The sequence below is a fragment of the Labrus mixtus genome, chromosome 8, assembly GCF_963584025.1.
Source record: "Labrus mixtus chromosome 8, fLabMix1.1, whole genome shotgun sequence".
Taxonomy (NCBI): domain Eukaryota; kingdom Metazoa; phylum Chordata; class Actinopteri; order Labriformes; family Labridae; genus Labrus; species Labrus mixtus.
Genome location: NC_083619.1, coordinates 16,826,684 through 16,843,292, shown reverse-complemented (window position 1 = coordinate 16,843,292; position 16,609 = coordinate 16,826,684). Strand labels below are relative to the sequence as shown.

General features: G+C 39.1%; 1 protein-coding gene across 3 annotated transcripts in view; it reads right to left on the bottom strand.

The window, feature by feature from the left end:
* Positions 1-16,609, bottom strand: part of LOC132979172 (laminin subunit alpha-3-like) — a 60,188-nt gene that overhangs the window by 4,936 nt on the left and 38,643 nt on the right. For 2 of the 3 annotated variants that reach the window (XM_061044743.1, XM_061044744.1), the window contains 29 exons: positions 11,056-11,169; positions 10,373-10,491; positions 10,191-10,271; positions 9,969-10,069; positions 9,815-9,868; positions 9,581-9,723; positions 8,307-8,417; positions 8,103-8,214; positions 7,829-7,981; positions 7,535-7,731; positions 7,179-7,295; positions 6,765-6,919; positions 6,475-6,616; positions 6,277-6,376; positions 6,072-6,188; positions 5,784-5,954; positions 5,513-5,664; positions 5,213-5,407; positions 4,978-5,126; positions 4,701-4,863; positions 4,178-4,305; positions 3,931-4,075; positions 3,408-3,503; positions 3,124-3,275; positions 2,925-3,042; positions 2,688-2,828; positions 2,440-2,570; positions 2,073-2,207; positions 1,838-1,958 (listed from right to left, as the gene is read on the bottom strand). In XM_061044743.1, coding sequence (XP_060900726.1) covers positions 1,838-1,958; positions 2,073-2,207; positions 2,440-2,570; positions 2,688-2,828; positions 2,925-3,042; positions 3,124-3,275; positions 3,408-3,503; positions 3,931-4,075; positions 4,178-4,305; positions 4,701-4,863; positions 4,978-5,126; positions 5,213-5,407; positions 5,513-5,664; positions 5,784-5,954; positions 6,072-6,188; positions 6,277-6,376; positions 6,475-6,616; positions 6,765-6,919; positions 7,179-7,295; positions 7,535-7,731; positions 7,829-7,981; positions 8,103-8,214; positions 8,307-8,417; positions 9,581-9,723; positions 9,815-9,868; positions 9,969-10,069; positions 10,191-10,271; positions 10,373-10,491; positions 11,056-11,169 — 3,813 coding nt within the window. Of the gene's footprint in view, positions 1-1,207; positions 1,586-1,837; positions 1,959-2,072; positions 2,208-2,439; positions 2,571-2,687; positions 2,829-2,924; positions 3,043-3,123; positions 3,276-3,407; positions 3,504-3,930; positions 4,076-4,177; positions 4,306-4,700; positions 4,864-4,977; positions 5,127-5,212; positions 5,408-5,512; positions 5,665-5,783; positions 5,955-6,071; positions 6,189-6,276; positions 6,377-6,474; positions 6,617-6,764; positions 6,920-7,178; positions 7,296-7,534; positions 7,732-7,828; positions 7,982-8,102; positions 8,215-8,306; positions 8,418-9,580; positions 9,724-9,814; positions 9,869-9,968; positions 10,070-10,190; positions 10,272-10,372; positions 10,492-11,055; positions 11,170-16,609 lie in introns of those variants that run through there. The other variant, XM_061044745.1, reaches the window with a different exon arrangement.

Genomic DNA, 16,609 nt, shown 5'->3' with positions numbered 1-16,609 from the left:
CCATGTCAATCTCAGATCAAATCAGTAAAAATGTGGCTATAAAAACTTGTTTAAAATGAAATTGTGTAACAATGTTGAACTAATCTAGTAATCCTTTTGTTTTCTAGCCAGAAATAGAGTTTACTACCAGAATAACCACAACTTTATAATTCATGTTGTTAGTGCTGACAAATAGGTCAGTATGGATGTTGTTAATACAGCGAGGTAATTCATTGATTGATTATTTATATAGTGTCAGACAAACTGAAACATGCCATTAAACATGCTTTGTTATGGTAACACTGAGGTTTAACTATAACTACTTAAACTTTCAGTTTTTTGGACGTGCTCAGTTGTAACATAGTTTGGATTTTCATTTCCCATTAGACCCATTGTCTTTTTGAACTGGTTCATGTTGGCCTTGTGGGAAACACAGATGATGGATAAGGGTCTGATTACATCAAAATAAAATACCATGACCATGATGTGATAAAATGATCAATGATGCAATAATGACATCATGAGTATTGACTGAATATATCAGAAGTATTTCTTATATATTTTCACCATTTGTTTCTGCTTGGTTTATAGACTGGTGATTAATGAACGTATGCAGCAGCTGAGAATTCATTATCAGAAAAGCTTTTGTGGGCCCGATAGGGTCAGGAGTTTTTGGATTGTGGTCGTGACATGTCGTCAGTTAATGTCATGTTCTCAGTTAAATACATAAAGCTCTGTAAAGTATGACATGCAAGATCAATAGTGATTTAATGAATTAATGAAATCATGCTTTTGAAAACATAGGAAGTGATTGTTTCTGAATCCAGGCCTCACTTAGTTCACCATGAGGAACAGTGATGTAACTACGTGTGCTTTAAAGCCCTACAATGGATACATCATTTATTATCTTGTGGGTCAGATTTTATTGCCTCTCTATAATCTCTATAATACTTGGATTCCATGTAGACTTTATATAAAAAGTGGGACTGATAATTAAAGTTAAAAAATGTTTTATGTTAGCATGTATTACATAGAAACTGCATGTTTTAGCCTACAGCTTAAAGGGTTTCCATTTAAAACTTACTTGAATTTAGAATGATTTTTTGTGGTCACATTTCCAAATGTAATCATTGTATGTCCTAATGAAGGATTATAGAAGCCCTTATCTCACTCACTCATCACTTTGTCAGGAGAAACTGTGCCATAAAAATGTTGAGAAACTCGGATGCTTTGTATTAATTGGATATAAAGTTTAATAATCATTCAAAATAATGATACCATTCCTATCATTTTCTAATCAGGCATGCGTGTTAGGATGTGGATGATTGAGTTACATGGAGAGAAAAAAGAAAGAAACAAGACATGAGCTCATTTACAAGTTGTGTTTGTAGTAACTTGATTTTTAAATAAAATAGACAGAGATACAACACGTTTAACAATTCTCAGGATTATTGTGAATGACCATGCAACCTTTTTATTCAAGTACACTGCAGATGATTGAGCTGGTGAATAAGCGACAGAACATTGTGGTGAGTCTTGGTCATATTAATAATACTATAGATTCTTGTCAGCATCAGCAGGTCTTAGTCCTCCTCCTTCTTCATCTCTGGAAACAAGGCAGCAAAATAGAATGTAAACAAAGTCAACATGAGACAAACACTGTGTCATTGATGTGCCTTCATTAAAAGAGTTATGAAGTAGTTTCATTGTTGAAATTCATAAAGTTGACGAAAGAGAAAGATGGGTTAGACTTAACGGCTAGTTTGTGGCATCAATCATGAGAAATACAGGGACTGCTCAAACAACAAAATGTTCTTTTATGGACTACAAAGTGTGAGCTTGTTAGATAAACACATACCTTTCTAGAAGTGGGTTTCAGCATCAGTTGAGCAGGACTGTCAGCAGAGCAAACGTCCAGCAAGACATCTCCAGAGGACTTAAAGGAGCTGAAATCCTCGGGCATGTACAGATTTTCTTGTCTAAAAAAACAGAAGAAATAACAGGTATAATACACTCATTGAACATAAGCGGAAAAAGGGTAATATAAGACGACATTATATTAGCGTGTGCAACCTGGAATGAGAAAATATTACCTCCTTGTGTAAAGGTTGGAAACACATCCCTTGAACGTGTCTTTTCCCAGGAACACGATGCCTTTTGTGTCAGGAATGGTATCGCTGCTGCTCTGCTCTTTACCCTCATCTGCGTTGTCAATAATCATCGCAATCCTGTTTGGAAAATCATCAAGATATATCGTTTTTGTACACTAAATATCACACTAGGAGTATTCCTAGATTGTTCAATTTTTTAAATTTTAAATTTGTTTGACTGAAACGTCTGGTTGTCACATGTTTGTAACCGTAATCAAATAACACCAAAACCACTGACACTGTTTAACATGTGTAAATGCTGACATCATTAAATGCACATCTGAATTAAAAATCGTTGTGTCTCTCATACCTTCCTTCTCTTCTGGTTACAGTTATATAATGCCACTGGTTGTCTTGATATTGTTTGTTTGATTTCAACATCTTGTCGATGAAAACGAGAACCACATGGCCGTCGACCAAAGAGAGACGGATGCCATTACCCTAGAAAACAGGACACAAAATACAAGAATTGAAAAACTCAGCCCTGCAGTCTTAAAAGAAGCCAGTCTGAATAAAAATGGAAAGTCAAACATCATGTTTTAGGAGACGCTTACTGACCAGTTGTTTGTCCTGCAGGATGAGACCCTGACTCTCAGAGCTCTTGAAGCCGAGGGACAGGGTGATATCATTAGCCAGATTGAATCCTGTGAGGTCAGATGACAGGGAGCTCCCCACGCTGAACTCTGCTTTACGTGTGACCTAGAAGAAAAAAAAAACAAAAAAAAACAGACACCATAAATAAGACATGGGTGGGTACAGATATGCGTGTTTGTTTTTAGATGGTTCAAATCCTACCATGGTATCCGTTGGACATCTTTTGCCGACGCCAACATGCTCAGCAAACACGATAATGTCGTTGTTCTGCTTCATATTCTTCATGCATCCTTTAAACGGCTGCATGGTGATCTGATGTCTGTGAGGAGAGACGGAAGTTATTCTCTGTAAAAACTCACAACACACAGTCATGACGAGGTTAAAATGAATAGACACATACCGTTCTCTCGTGTCTTGTGGGGCTCCGCCAAAGTAGTATTCTTTAACTTCGCTGTTGCTGAACGGAACTGTGGCGTCGATAGTCTGGCCCGCCATTTTGACGATTAATTTTAGATTATTCTGGATAATTTGGGTGCTTTCCCAGTCATTTGTCTGAAGACAGGATAGAGAAGGAGGATGGGGTTGAGGTTGAGTTCATCATGTATGTATACGCATGTTTATGCGGTTGAGTAACGATTTTCTGTTAAGGAACAACTCAAGTTTGCAGAAAAGAAAAATCCTTACCGGGAATGTCTTGACGCGTGCTGTCGCTGGTGCTGTGAGCAAACTACTGCGTACAACAATGGCACCCATCTCCATGCTCACGGTATAGTATTTATCCTATGTGGAAGAGGAAAAAAAGTAAGTTAGTAAAAGAAAGAGTAAATTCTTGTAGAACAAAACTGAAATGTAGCTGCTGACAAAATACATCGATAGAGTAACGTACAGTATGGGTCAGGTAAGACGAGTCTGGGGGTAGGGATACTTACAACATACATACTTAACAAATAAAAATAGAGAAAACTGATATTCATGAGACGCCGGAGTTGGAGAAAAATCTAATTAAGATTTTGAAGAAATTTAAAATGAAAAACAGCACATAATGTTGAGAATGTGTTTGAGTGTGTTTGATTGCTTGTGTTGGAGGTAGAGATATTCATTTGTGTTATCTGATCATGACAAGGCGTATTAAGTGTACGGGTGTTGTTTTTGTGGAGAAAGAAAGTAGTCAAATAAGTATAGAACACAAAAAGGATCTTTCATTTACCCCACTTCCTACGTATAAGAGCAGACCATTCTCTGATCGAGTATTGATGGATAAAGAGAAGACGAGGACAGAAGGCATTTTCTCAATGATTCCTTTGCTGTATCCGGTGCCTTCATAGTAGTCAGCATTCGTGGGGGGTACATATCTAGATGGGAGAGGCAAGTTAACATAGTTATAGAAAAGGTAAAGAAGGCATTAGCAAAATCTCTGTAGGTCTGAACATGTATCACAGTAGGAGCCACTGCACCTCTTGCATGGTAGCTGTAGATTGATATTCTCTGCCTTCTGGAAGTTATAGAGACTGACGATTTTTTCGTTGAAGTAGTTGATCTCAATGCAGCCTTGGTACTTGGGGTATTTGAGAGAGGATGGCGGCTGAGGAGAAGCAAAACAGAAAGGATTCAACACAAGCAGTTTTAGTTGAAAATGAAAGAAACCACTTCCCATAATGCAACTCTGTCTTGTTCATGATCAGAGTAACTTTCTTAGACATTATGAAGCTACTCCAGAGCCATTACAGAAGACTAACTGAGCTTTACTTTGATTTATCAATATATTCATACTTTTTTTTCTATTTTTCTATGTTTTCTTGAGTTTTCCACCTCTTAGTCTTGATGTTTAACTTGTAAAACAAATTAAATTAAATAAAAAGAGCAATAAGCTTGGATATATTAAGTGCTATATTATGGAAGGGAATTGAAAAAAAGTATTTTGAAGAAAAAGTCAAATAAAAGTAACAGAAAAAACAGTATTCCTGTCATGCTGCTTACAGTGAAGTCATCAGGATAACCTCCAATGTAGAAAACGACGTCGCTGGGAGTGAGGTTCAACAGGTTCTGTTTCTCATCTCCTTGATTGCTGGTCTCAACCGGTGAACCAGGTTTATTTGAGGTGATGTCTTTGGTTGCCGTTAACTTAACATCTTGGTAAATTCTAAATCGTATTAAAAAAAAAAATTATAATTCAACATTCATTCCAGATTTCTATATAAACTGTGTTGGAAAATTAACTGAGGTCATATATGACAAATGTTGTCGTCAGTTTTACCTTTGTAGGTCCACTCTGTCGAACTTGGCTGTCTCAGATGCAGACTTGGTGATGAAAACTGATTTCATCTCATACTCTACTCCGTTGAGCTTGTAGACTCCGTACAGCACGTTGCCCCGCAGAACCAACCCAATGTAGCCCTTAGAAGACTAAAAGACACGTTTTTTTAAGCGCCGAGAACAATTACAGACTCGATCTTCATATCAAAATATTCAAGTCATTTGGAGTCACTTACATCTCTGCTGCCAAGGTACATCACAAACATGTTTCCTTTGTCACTGGTCTGTCTGCGTCTGCGACTCCCGTCTCCTCTGCCTTCTGGTGTCTGCAGGGACAGGGACAGGGCGGTGTAGGCCTTCAGATCGTCCACGTTCTTTGGCGAACGAAGCTCCACATGGCCAGTTCCAGTGAACTTCATCGGTATGGTAATCTGAAGAAGACGCACGGAAAAAGGCGGGAATTAGAGCCATCAAGGAAAAAAGTGGAACGTGTCGCTGGATTACAACTTGAATATTGTAACAGACTGGCAACTCACCCTGTTAGCTGCATCTCTGGCTTGTTCAATGAGTTCTTTGATCTTCTTGATGTTCTCAGTTATGTTGGCAATCGGTAAGAACTGAGAGGTCAGACCCTCCACCTCTGAGATCTTATCGTTAAGAGATGGGATGGTTTTCAACAAGTCCTGCACTGTAAGTACAAGAACAGACGATTAAAAATGTAATGTAAAAAATAGCATTTTTTTCCCCTAACTTTGATAGAATAAAAGTGTTTCAAAGTAGAAAATTATTATCTTATGTGCCTCTCACCTGACTTTTCCGTTTCATTCAACACACCGTCGAGGTTGGGAAGACCAGCATTGACATTGATATTTTCAATTTCCTTTTTGATATCGTTCAGTCTGTCTATAGTGTCGCTGGCTGTGTTGTTGGCTGCAGCTGCTTTCCTCTTGGCTTCATCAATCATCTCAGAAATGTCATCTGATTTTCAGACAGACACAATGAGGATAAGTTGGAAAGAAAAGTAAGTCTGCCATCAGATTCCGACACAATCAATTAAATATTATGCTAACTGTCTGATGTCTTAACATGTCCTACCACTCCTGATGTCTTTCATTTTGTTGTCAGCATCCTGCAGAACTTTCTCAAGACCTTTCTTCTTCTTGTTGGCGTTGTCGAGGCGCTTCTTCAGGTCAGCGAGGTCACCCTTAGAATCTTTTAACAAAAAAAAAGGAACAAGAATAAGTAAGTGAGCCTCTGGGGGATCTCATAAAATCAACAGATTAAAAGTAGAGCCGAGTACCGTTGAGGTCCTTTTCTGACTCCTTGGCATTCTGCTGCAGGTCATCACCGTCCTTTTTCAGTGTTTTGGCTCTCTCTGTTAGCTTCTGGTTATTAACATTCTAAAGGGAGAAAAAAAAGTAGTAAATATGTATGCATTTAAATCATTCCGGGACCTGTGTGTCAGGAACTAAATGTGTAATCAAGTCTCATGGCTTACATCCAAGGCATTGTCTGCGGCACTTTTGGCCTCATTGGCTGCAGTCTCAGCGGTGTTAATGGCGTCTGTGATGTCCTTGTAGGCGTTGATAGCGTCTTTGGCGTTACGCACTTCAGTACGCCCGCTTGCTTCCTTGACAGTACTAAACCAGTGAAAATAAATGACAGACAAATGAACACACAATGACATCTTCAACAGTCTAAACCAAAACAATGCTTTGCTAAAATAGGTTGCTAGATCTCAGAGAAAGATGACATTCTGAGTCTGTGTTGTATGCACTACAGACGTACTCTTCAAGTTCCTTTGCCACTTTGTTCAGATTCTTCGCATGATCCTCAGCCTTCACTACGATGTCCTCCTGAGCTGCTGCTTTGACAATGTCATTCACTTTCTTTGTCAGGTCTGTCTTGGCACCATCCAGCTGTGCTGCCAGCTGTTCATACTCCTACAGAGCAGGAGGAAGAGGGAAAGGATGCAAGTTAACCAACAGCAGGAAATGCCTTTTATGTGATGTCAGAGCACAAGGAGAAGAAACACTGATTACTATCTGAGTGTATGGCACGTTGGAACCTGACATCCTGCTGGTGTGAGATCAGAGATGAGGCCATTTATTGTAACAGTCACAAGTATTTAAATGTGCACTTGTGAATACAAGGGATGTGTGATAGGTAAATATTATGCACGGCGCAGTTTATAAATCTTACCGTTTTGCTGTCTGACAGTATGTTCACCAAGTCCTCTGTTTTCTGCAGCTCATCTCCTGCCATGTTCATTTGGTCCTCAACAGTCTTCCTCTCCTCTTTTAAGTCCTCAATACGTTTCTGTAGGAAGAACATAAATCAATTCAGTACAGCTTACTGTATTAATAATTACCTATTATAAACCTAAAGTATAGCAGGGTTTTTATGTTAAAAACAACTATTCAGTACACCCCAAAGTATCATTCTTGCATTGTTTTTGTATAAATCCAATAAATAACCCTAAATTTCCCTTCAAACCATTAACCAACTAACCCACAGTTTCCCCAAACTGATTAACTGATTGATTCGTGAGAGATTACCTGAATATCTTTGAGTGCCTGAGCGTTGAGTCCGTTCTGGTTGTTGGCCTTTTTCACAAAGTCTGACGCCTCTTGTAGCGCCTCATCAAGGTCCTTCAGCTTGTCCTTGTAACCCTTCATAAGGCCCCGAATCTTCTCTGCTGCAGCCTCGTTCTGGTCGCACTGCTTGCTCACATTGGCCTTTAAGTAATCCAGCACTGGAGGATAGAATACAAAAGGTTTAATGCTAAATGTCTGAAACCTCTTTTTTGTTTACGTTTCTGCCGACTAAGTTGAGGTTTATAAATATTGTACATTTCTTGGCCTCATCTCTTTCTTTTTCTGCATCTCTCTTCTGAGGGGTGAAGTCCCTATTCTCCATCTCGTTCACCATGCGCTCAGCTTCTTTCAAGTTTTCATTAGACACTGGACCAGGTCTGGTGTTATCCTTCATTTGGTCCAAAAGACCTAGAAAAACACAACAAGCGAGAGTCAAAGAACAGTTAGGCTCTTAAAGTCTGTGTATGCATATAAAAAAAAGAGTATGTTGAAATAAGACATTACATGTTGAATTCAAGTTTCCCTTTACCTTTGATTTTCTTGAGCATGTTTTTAATTTCTGAGTCCAGATCTTTAGCCCTCTTGTGGGTTTTCTCAACCTCTGTCACTGCCTTGTCAGCATCAGAGGTTTTTATATCTGCCTAAAGAACACAAATACACACATTTACAGTTATTTTCACAATTATTCTAGGGTGCAAATATAAAGTGCTAAGTCTTGTCTGAAGCTATCTACCTTGCTTTTGAGGGAGCTGATGTCATCTGAGAGGGTGGCAGTGTCCACTTCCAGCTGGTTGACTTTGGTTTTCTCAGAATCTATGGTGGAGCTGAATTTGTTGACAAGAATCTGTAGAAAATGTAAAAAGAGAAAAACATTACATGCTGTATAAAGGTAAACTCAGATGGTGTGGGTGGGGTTTCAAAGCTGGAGGCTGATAGGGGCTGTTTTATGATGACGCACAAGGAACATAAAGCCGTTTTCACACATGCACTACTGAAAATATCTAGATAATGTCAGGAGGACTGCTCCAGATATTCTCCTGACCTGGCTGTTCACATATGCTCCTCACAGCTGGAGACTATCCCTGTCAGACGGGAGGAGGTGCGGGGGGGGGGGCTCCTGAGGTAAGGCGTGACAAAAAAAAAACGACGCAGAAGTAGCGAACGAAGCAACAGAGTCCACTAAATGATGCTATAAGAATATTTGCCTTTGTATCAATGCTGCGTGTAATTCAACCGAATGTCAAAAAAAGAGTGGATAACAACATACTGACGAACAGAAAACTTAATGCAGCCGTTTAATTACGTGCATGGAGATCGTAGCGGTTGTGGGCAGACAGTCAATGTACTGACTCCAGTCACACTAAATAAACGTCACTCCCCCCTACGATTGGTTGAGGTGAATTATCTGGATAATATGCTCCGTTCTAAAATCAGCCTACTCTGACTAGGGGTCTGGCAGAAAAGACTCTGGAATCCGAGCAAAAAATGTGGCTGTTTGTTTTCACACATAAAGCTCCTCCGGGAAATATCAGGAGTTTTTGAAAGCCCTAATACAGTCAAATGATGTAGATTTAACACTGAGATTATGGGGGAATAAGACAAGACAAGTCAGGTCAACAAATACTGGAATCAAGTGATGTGCATGTCAACTTGTGTTGACACAAAGGAAATGTGACAAAATTCAATTAGATTGCTTATCAACAGGTATCTGGATTGTTTGACCAATCACACACATCCTTACTGTTGGTGTGTATATGTAAGCATGTGTGTGTGTGTGCAGTTCAGGTAAATGGCTAATGTCAAATGTGCAAAGTGGGTTAGGGTTAACTATGTAAAAAGTAAAAATCTAAAAAATAAAAGATTACATGTAAGTGAAATTTGTTGGATTTTGTATCTTAATTGAATCTTTGCCTCGTTAAAATAATACTTTGTGCTCTTTTCTTGTGCGCATGCTAATTGGTAACCTTTAAAGCTATGGAGGTGGGTAACACTACACTGTCCTGTTACCTTGGTATCTGCAATGGCCTTTTCCAGCTTCTTCAACCAGGAAGCATTGGCACTGGTATTCGCCAACTTAGCCTTGATCCTTATCAGCTCATCATCCAGCTTCTCCAGATCATTTAGCAAAGTCTGGGCACAATTATCACACTCTGAAATAAAGAAACATAGGAAGATTAGCAAAGAATGACATTCAATTTATAGTTTCATTTGCATTGCAAAGCAAAACAATTGATCTTTCACCTTGGCAGTTCTCATTTGGGTTAGTGTCTCCCGGTTCCAGGGTGTTCTTGCACACTGGAAATAATGTACAAAAAATAATTTGAATGAAATAAAGTCATTTTAAAATAGTAGATCCTAATGTGTAAAAGTGGATTAATGAACTTCTCAATCTAACCTCCAGTCCTGGAATCACAGTTGTTACCATTGCCCCTGCATTTACAGGGTTGACAACTTCCTCCTGGCGTCAGAGGATCACCAAAGTGACCAGGTGCACACCTGTGAAAAGAGAAAAGAAAGGCAGAGTAAGTTAATGAAAGAAAACAACGTTACAAATTACATATATTGATATTATATATTGAGAATTTTTGAATAATTGCTCAGTCTCTTTTAAACTCACTTCTCACACCTAGCTCCAGTGTAGCCCGATCTGCAAACACACTGGATGTCCCCAAACACGTCTCTGCAACCTTCTGCAAAACTACACATCAAAAAAGTTAGACCATGAGTTCATTCTTCACACACCTATTTACATTAAGTTATTGTAGAATTTGTTGGATTTGTTTATTTGTTTTCTCCTACCTGTTTGTGGACACACTGAATGGGCATGGGCAAACTCTGCATGTCCTCTGAGCCGCGTTTCCATAATAACCGTCTTTGCAGCGTTCACATCGGTCCCCGGCTGTGTTGAACTGACAGTTCTGAAAATAGGAATGCATTCATGACATTATTTTGACAATTTATGTTAAGCGTGAATGGTAAGTAGCAAGATGCTGGAAGACCAAGTAGTAAATCTAAGTACTGTGTTTGCCTGGCAGCTAGCAGAAAATCACTCTTTAGTAATACTGAAGCCATAATACAAACATCTATGGGAGAGAAGATAAAACATTTCCACACCAAGATAAAAAAAGGGGTTTTTGGATGCACTAAGAGGAGAGTATGTTTAGCCGATTGTGTCCATTTGGCTATGAGCTGCGGGGTGTGGATGTTTGCGGGCACTGCACACACAGGCCCAGTCTTGAGTGTCTTGCATAACAAAAACACAAAAGAGATGGCTGAGATTTTGAAATGTGTGACGGTTCATCCTCTCATCAGGAAAAATAATGACTGAGGGAGACCCTCAATGGGAAGTGCCCACAGGTTGTCCCTGTACTAACTAGTCAAGTCGAGACTCTGACTAAACTGTGGCTCACGCTGGTGTTGGTACTGCGTCCCTGTGGTTATACAGCGATTGATAAGTGTTGAGGGATGAGTGTGTTTCTTACCAGACACCTCCCTGTCTTGTCTTCACACTCATCAGCCAAACCGTTGCAATCGCAGGGCACACAGCGGCCCAGGAATAGTCCACTGCTGTCTCTGTAGTATCCAGGAGAACATCTCTGCAAGAGGAAAACATAAATATAAAGACATGATAATCCAATATCTTTTTTTTTTTTAACTACAACTTTTCAGAGAGTAAAAAAAGGAATAATCCGTTTAAAAACAAGTAAACGTAACTAGATCGCTAATAAAGCTCTGACTGCTGACACTTTGTATCCCCTTGGGCTACATATTATCACATGATCAATCATTTACAGATGTATTACACAACACGTTTATCACGAGAGTTCAGCAGAGAAATTGTAAATCAACCTCTGTTTTCTTTTTTGCCGAAACACCAAAGTATCTCCTGAGATTAAGCCGCCGTTCAAAGATGACAGCTTAAAGTTTTCCCTCAAGCAGCACCTTGTTTTGGTGTGTTGTTGAGTGTTTGAATGCAGAGCAGACACAAATGAACTCGACCTGAATTGAGTTTCATTAACAATTAACGCTGAAGTTTGCCCTTTGCTTTTAGAGATAGCAGCCGGCAATCCACACCCGAGACGTTGAGCTGAGGCAAAACGCACGATTACCATCTTAACACACTGTTTTTATTTTTATTTTACCTTAATCTGAGAACTGGCCCCATTGTCATTCACAGAGGGATCTTGAACTGTCTGTCCACTGTCAGATACCGAGGGGTATCGTAACTCCTGGGTACCCTGATCATTCACTGATGGATACTCTATTCTCTGAGTTCCCTGATCATTCACTGATGGATACTCTATCCTCTGAGTTCCCTGATCGTGAAGCGAAGGAAACTGTATCCTTTGAGCCCATCTGTCATGGTGTCTGGTAAAGCGGGGTCGCTCCCCTCTTTGGAAGGCCCTGTGGCCAGCGCAGCAAAGTCCAATCAAAGTCCAACAAAGCAGGCTCTGAAATAAAACCCCGGTACGCAGTCGTTTATCCATGTGCGTATCTGACATTCCTGTCGGTAAGTCTGTGAGAAATAATGCTCTGCTCTCCGCTGCTTCAGCCTCTTAAACACACACTCTCACACACACACACGCAGAGGACACGCCCAATGTCCCACCTGAGTCAGTCTACCAGATCAGTATGAGCATACGCAAGGGCACAAGTATACACATGCAAGTGTTTACATGCCCAAACACACACACACACACACACACACACACACACACACACACACACACACATCTGCTTGTGACATTCAGACAGATGGGGATGCACGTACAAGCAGGTACACACAGGAATACATTTGCTGTGTTCCTCAAAAGCTGCAGGTGTGTCAATTTAAAATAAACAGATTAACAGTCAATAGTTTCAAATTGTAATCGTTTCTTGATGTGTGCGTGTGTGTGTGTGTGTGTGTGTGTGAGGTAAAGAGTGTGCATGGTTTATAAAAGTGTGTGTGTAAGTGTATATGACTGAAAGGAAAGTCAGACATCCTCAGACATCAAACTCACACCTGAATCACGCTCCTCAAACACACACAGACACAACTGGGTGTGTCGGCTATACTCACACACACACACACACACACACACACACACCGACACACACCCACTGTAGGAGCACTCAGGTGAACACACTCAGGTTTATGAGTAACAATGTGTTGCCAGCTGCCACACCCCATGTGTTAAGGCGCGGCGCCATGTCATACACCTTCCAGGCACGTATAATGAACTTCCTGTGAAAACTCCCCACCAAAATATTGCTCACACACCGACCACATTGACAGCACTCAAAGGAATAAGAATAACACTAAAGCTTCTGAGTGTTTCTTTCCACTAATAAATTCTCTCTGTTGCATAAACTCTAAATTAGCGGTTTCTCAGTTCACATTTTTAATCAGCTTTTGTGGGCAAAATGGCTGCAATCATGTGTGTTCAAATCAGATTTGAAAGGCACAAACACACTAAGTCAAGTCAGCACCATTCCCAGGATAAAAAGAATCCAAAGTAAAGCTTTTCCTTAGCAACTACATCAGGGCTTGTTTGGATTACGTCCTGTAGCCATGCCAGTGATTATAGCCGTATAGTCACTAATATTATGTCTGCGTGATTGTGCATCATATCCCAGCCTGGGGCTACACAATTTAGCTGCGTAGCTCTCCAGCCGGTATTTTCCAGTACATTCCACCCAAGGCTCCTCAGATGATGTGTTTTTCCTTCATAAAAAAAAAAAAAAAAGGGTGTGGGCCTTGGCTCAGGCGTGTCAGGACACCCTTAAAAATATGAGGAGGACGTTCAGCTCCTCAAAGATGATAAAATGTCTTTTTAATTAACACCTCATTCCACCCTGCTTGTTATCTCCACTGCCTCTTAGATCGAACAAAGTTATCATTATATTACCTCAGCTTTCTAGTTCATCTACATCTGTGTACATTTTTAGTTTAAAAAAAAAAAGTTTAGGTATGTCTGTTTTTTTGTTTTTTTTTTAAACTAAGAAGGGAGAGGTTTTTTTTGCCACTAAATTTTTTTATTATATTTTCAACAGAAAAAACATCAACAACATAACATCAGAATAATTGCCAGACATTTATACATGTTCAATTTTAGGTCATAACCTAAGTAGTGCAGTTCACAAGGGGTCTTTAAATAGCTTCTCATAATTGACATGATAAGATAAAACAGTGAAAGGGAGGTAAACGACATAACGTTGTCAAAATGAGTGGGGCAAACCACCTAGCACCTTATCTATTGATCTGTCAAATGTTGTCTCCATTTTGACCATTTTCCAAAGTCAGTCTTTCCATCTCGTGAATCTCTTTCATAATTTCGAACCAGTTATCTACTGTGGGCGGATCAGTCTGTAACCATTTACGGGTGATCACTTTTTTTTGCTGCTACTGGAAATATTTTCAGAAGGTATCTATCACCTCCTTTTATTTCGTCGGGCAGATCACCCAAATAAAGTGAGATGAAAGTTAATGGTAACAGTTGTCCAAGAATCTGTTCCATGATTGTCCAGATATTTTCCCAAAACAGTCGTAAGACCAAAAAATGTGATGATGATCTGCCCCATCACACCCATAGTCTCTCCAACATGCACAGCTTCTAGCTACCAGACACCTTTGCAATTTAGGAGTGATGAAATAGCGTACATGATTTTTCCAGCTAAATTCACGCCAGTACATAGAACAGGAAGTAGTAAAGATGGTTTCACACATGTTTTCCCACTGTTGACTGGTTGTTTTTTCATTTAATTCCTTTTCCCATCGTTCCTTGATATAGTTTGTGGAGGTTCCTCTGCCCTTTGTAATCCCTTTGTAAAGTTTTGAAATGATTGATTTAGCACTATTACTGTATGCATTGATAACTAATTGTACTATTCCATTAAGTTCTATATTTGTCTCATTTTTAGCAACTTATTTTAATAGATATTGTCGTAACTGTAAAAATCTAGAAAAGTCAGCCTTTACCAATTGATATTTTTCTCTTAGAGTTTGAAAGCTTTGTAATGTGTTCTTTTCTAATATTTTACAGTAAGCAGTGATACCTCTATTTGCCCAGTATTTAAATCTAGAATCAATACAATTTGGTTTAAAATCTGTATCATACGCCACCCATCTCAGCTGTTTTAATTGGGTGCAGAGGTCTAACAGTTTTGTGACTTCAAACCAGGTCTGCAAAGTAAAAGTGATGTATGGACTCGGCTGTTCCTGATAAGTTAGCATTAATTTGCGGTCTCGAATCAGTGCTTGAACTGGAATGCCATTAAATTCACTCTCCATCTCCTTCCATTTGGCTTCATACTCACTGTCACACCAAAAAATTATATTTTTCAGTTGAGCGGCGTAGTAATAGTCTCTCAGATTGGGGAGTGACATACCGCCTCCCTCCTTACTTATGATTAATGTGCTGTACTTGATCCTAGGTTTTTTCCCACTCCAAATAAATCGAGAAATATGTTTATCCCATTCGTGGAATTTTTTGGTTGGGACTTTAACTGGTAGTGACATGAATATATACAATAGTTTAGGTAATGTCGACATTTTTATAATATCAATTCTCGCACTGAAGCTCAGTAGAGATGTAGACCAGTTGTTAAGATCCTCTATGATTTTCTTGTTTACAGTTTCATAGTTCTTTTTATAAAGTTCACTGGGACAATGTGTTAACCATACTCCTAGATATTTGATTGCTTTTTGAGACCAGTCAACAGGAAGTCTCTGTTTAAGCTCCGATGATGGACTATAGTTAAATGTGAGTAACTGTGTTTTTTGTATATTGAGTTTATAACCTGAATATGTGACAAATATATCAAGGAGGTCTAAAAGGGCAGGAAGGCAGACATTTGGATTATTAATATAGAGCAAAACATCATACAATGCTATTTTGTGTTCCTTGTTATTGAACATAATTCCTTTCATATTAGAGTCTTCTCTAATGGCTTGTGCCAGAGGTTTTATGTAAAGTGCAAAAAGGGCTGGTGGATCTTTCAAGTTTTATACGATCTGTGAGGCGACCGTTAATCTTAATTCTTGCTGAAGGGGCTGTATATAAGGTTTTGATACTGTTAATGGATTTTTCAGCAAAGCCAAGTCGCTCCAAAACCAAAACCAAATATTCCCAGCTCACACAGTCAAAAGCTTTCTCAGCATCTAGACTGGCTAACACAGCATTTGTTTTTGTTTCTCTTACGCTTTGTATTATATGAAGAGAACGTCTAATATTATCGTGTGCCTGGCGACCACGCACAAAACCTGTTTGGTCAGTGTCAATTAGTTCAGGAACAAAGGAGTCTAGCCTCTTGGAGATGATTGTAGCATACACTTTATAATCCTGATTTAAAATTGAAATCGGTCTATATGAGCTACACAGCGATTTATTCTCGCCCTCTTTTGGGATAACAGAAATGAGAGCTTCACTCCAGGAAGGTGGTATTGCGTTTTTTCAAGTGTCCTGTTAAAGGAGCGGAGGAGTACCGGAGCCAGTTCTTCTCTAAAGATCTTATACCACTCAGCTGGGAGACCATCACTTCCTGGAGTCTTGTTATTATTTAATTATTATTTTATAGAAGGGAGAGTTTTATGCGGGACAGTATGAGGCTTCATACTGTTTCATATTTTTAAATATGCGCTTCTCCAATATGTACTGTCTGCAAAAACTGAATTTATATCTATATATATATATAATTATTATTATTTAATTTTTTTTGGGGGGGGGGGGGTGTAGTTGGAAGCTCATTAAGCCATTGATATAACTAATTAGTTTAATTTGATAAATGCAATGAGAGAAATAATTGAGGATCCTTTATCTCATATTGGGGAACTCTTCACAGTTTTTTATTCCGTTACTGGATGTTAGTCAGAGTTTATCACTTGTTGATCACTCCTCTATTGTCTTTACCTTATGCTGTGAAACATTGTCCTTGGTACAACTTAACTTGCATGATTGTTGACCTCAGTGCTACATGATAAATAAAGTCTGTTCATATGCAATCTTAAAAATATAAATATATGGGCTTCTATTTTCTGTATTGTTGTGATTGTAT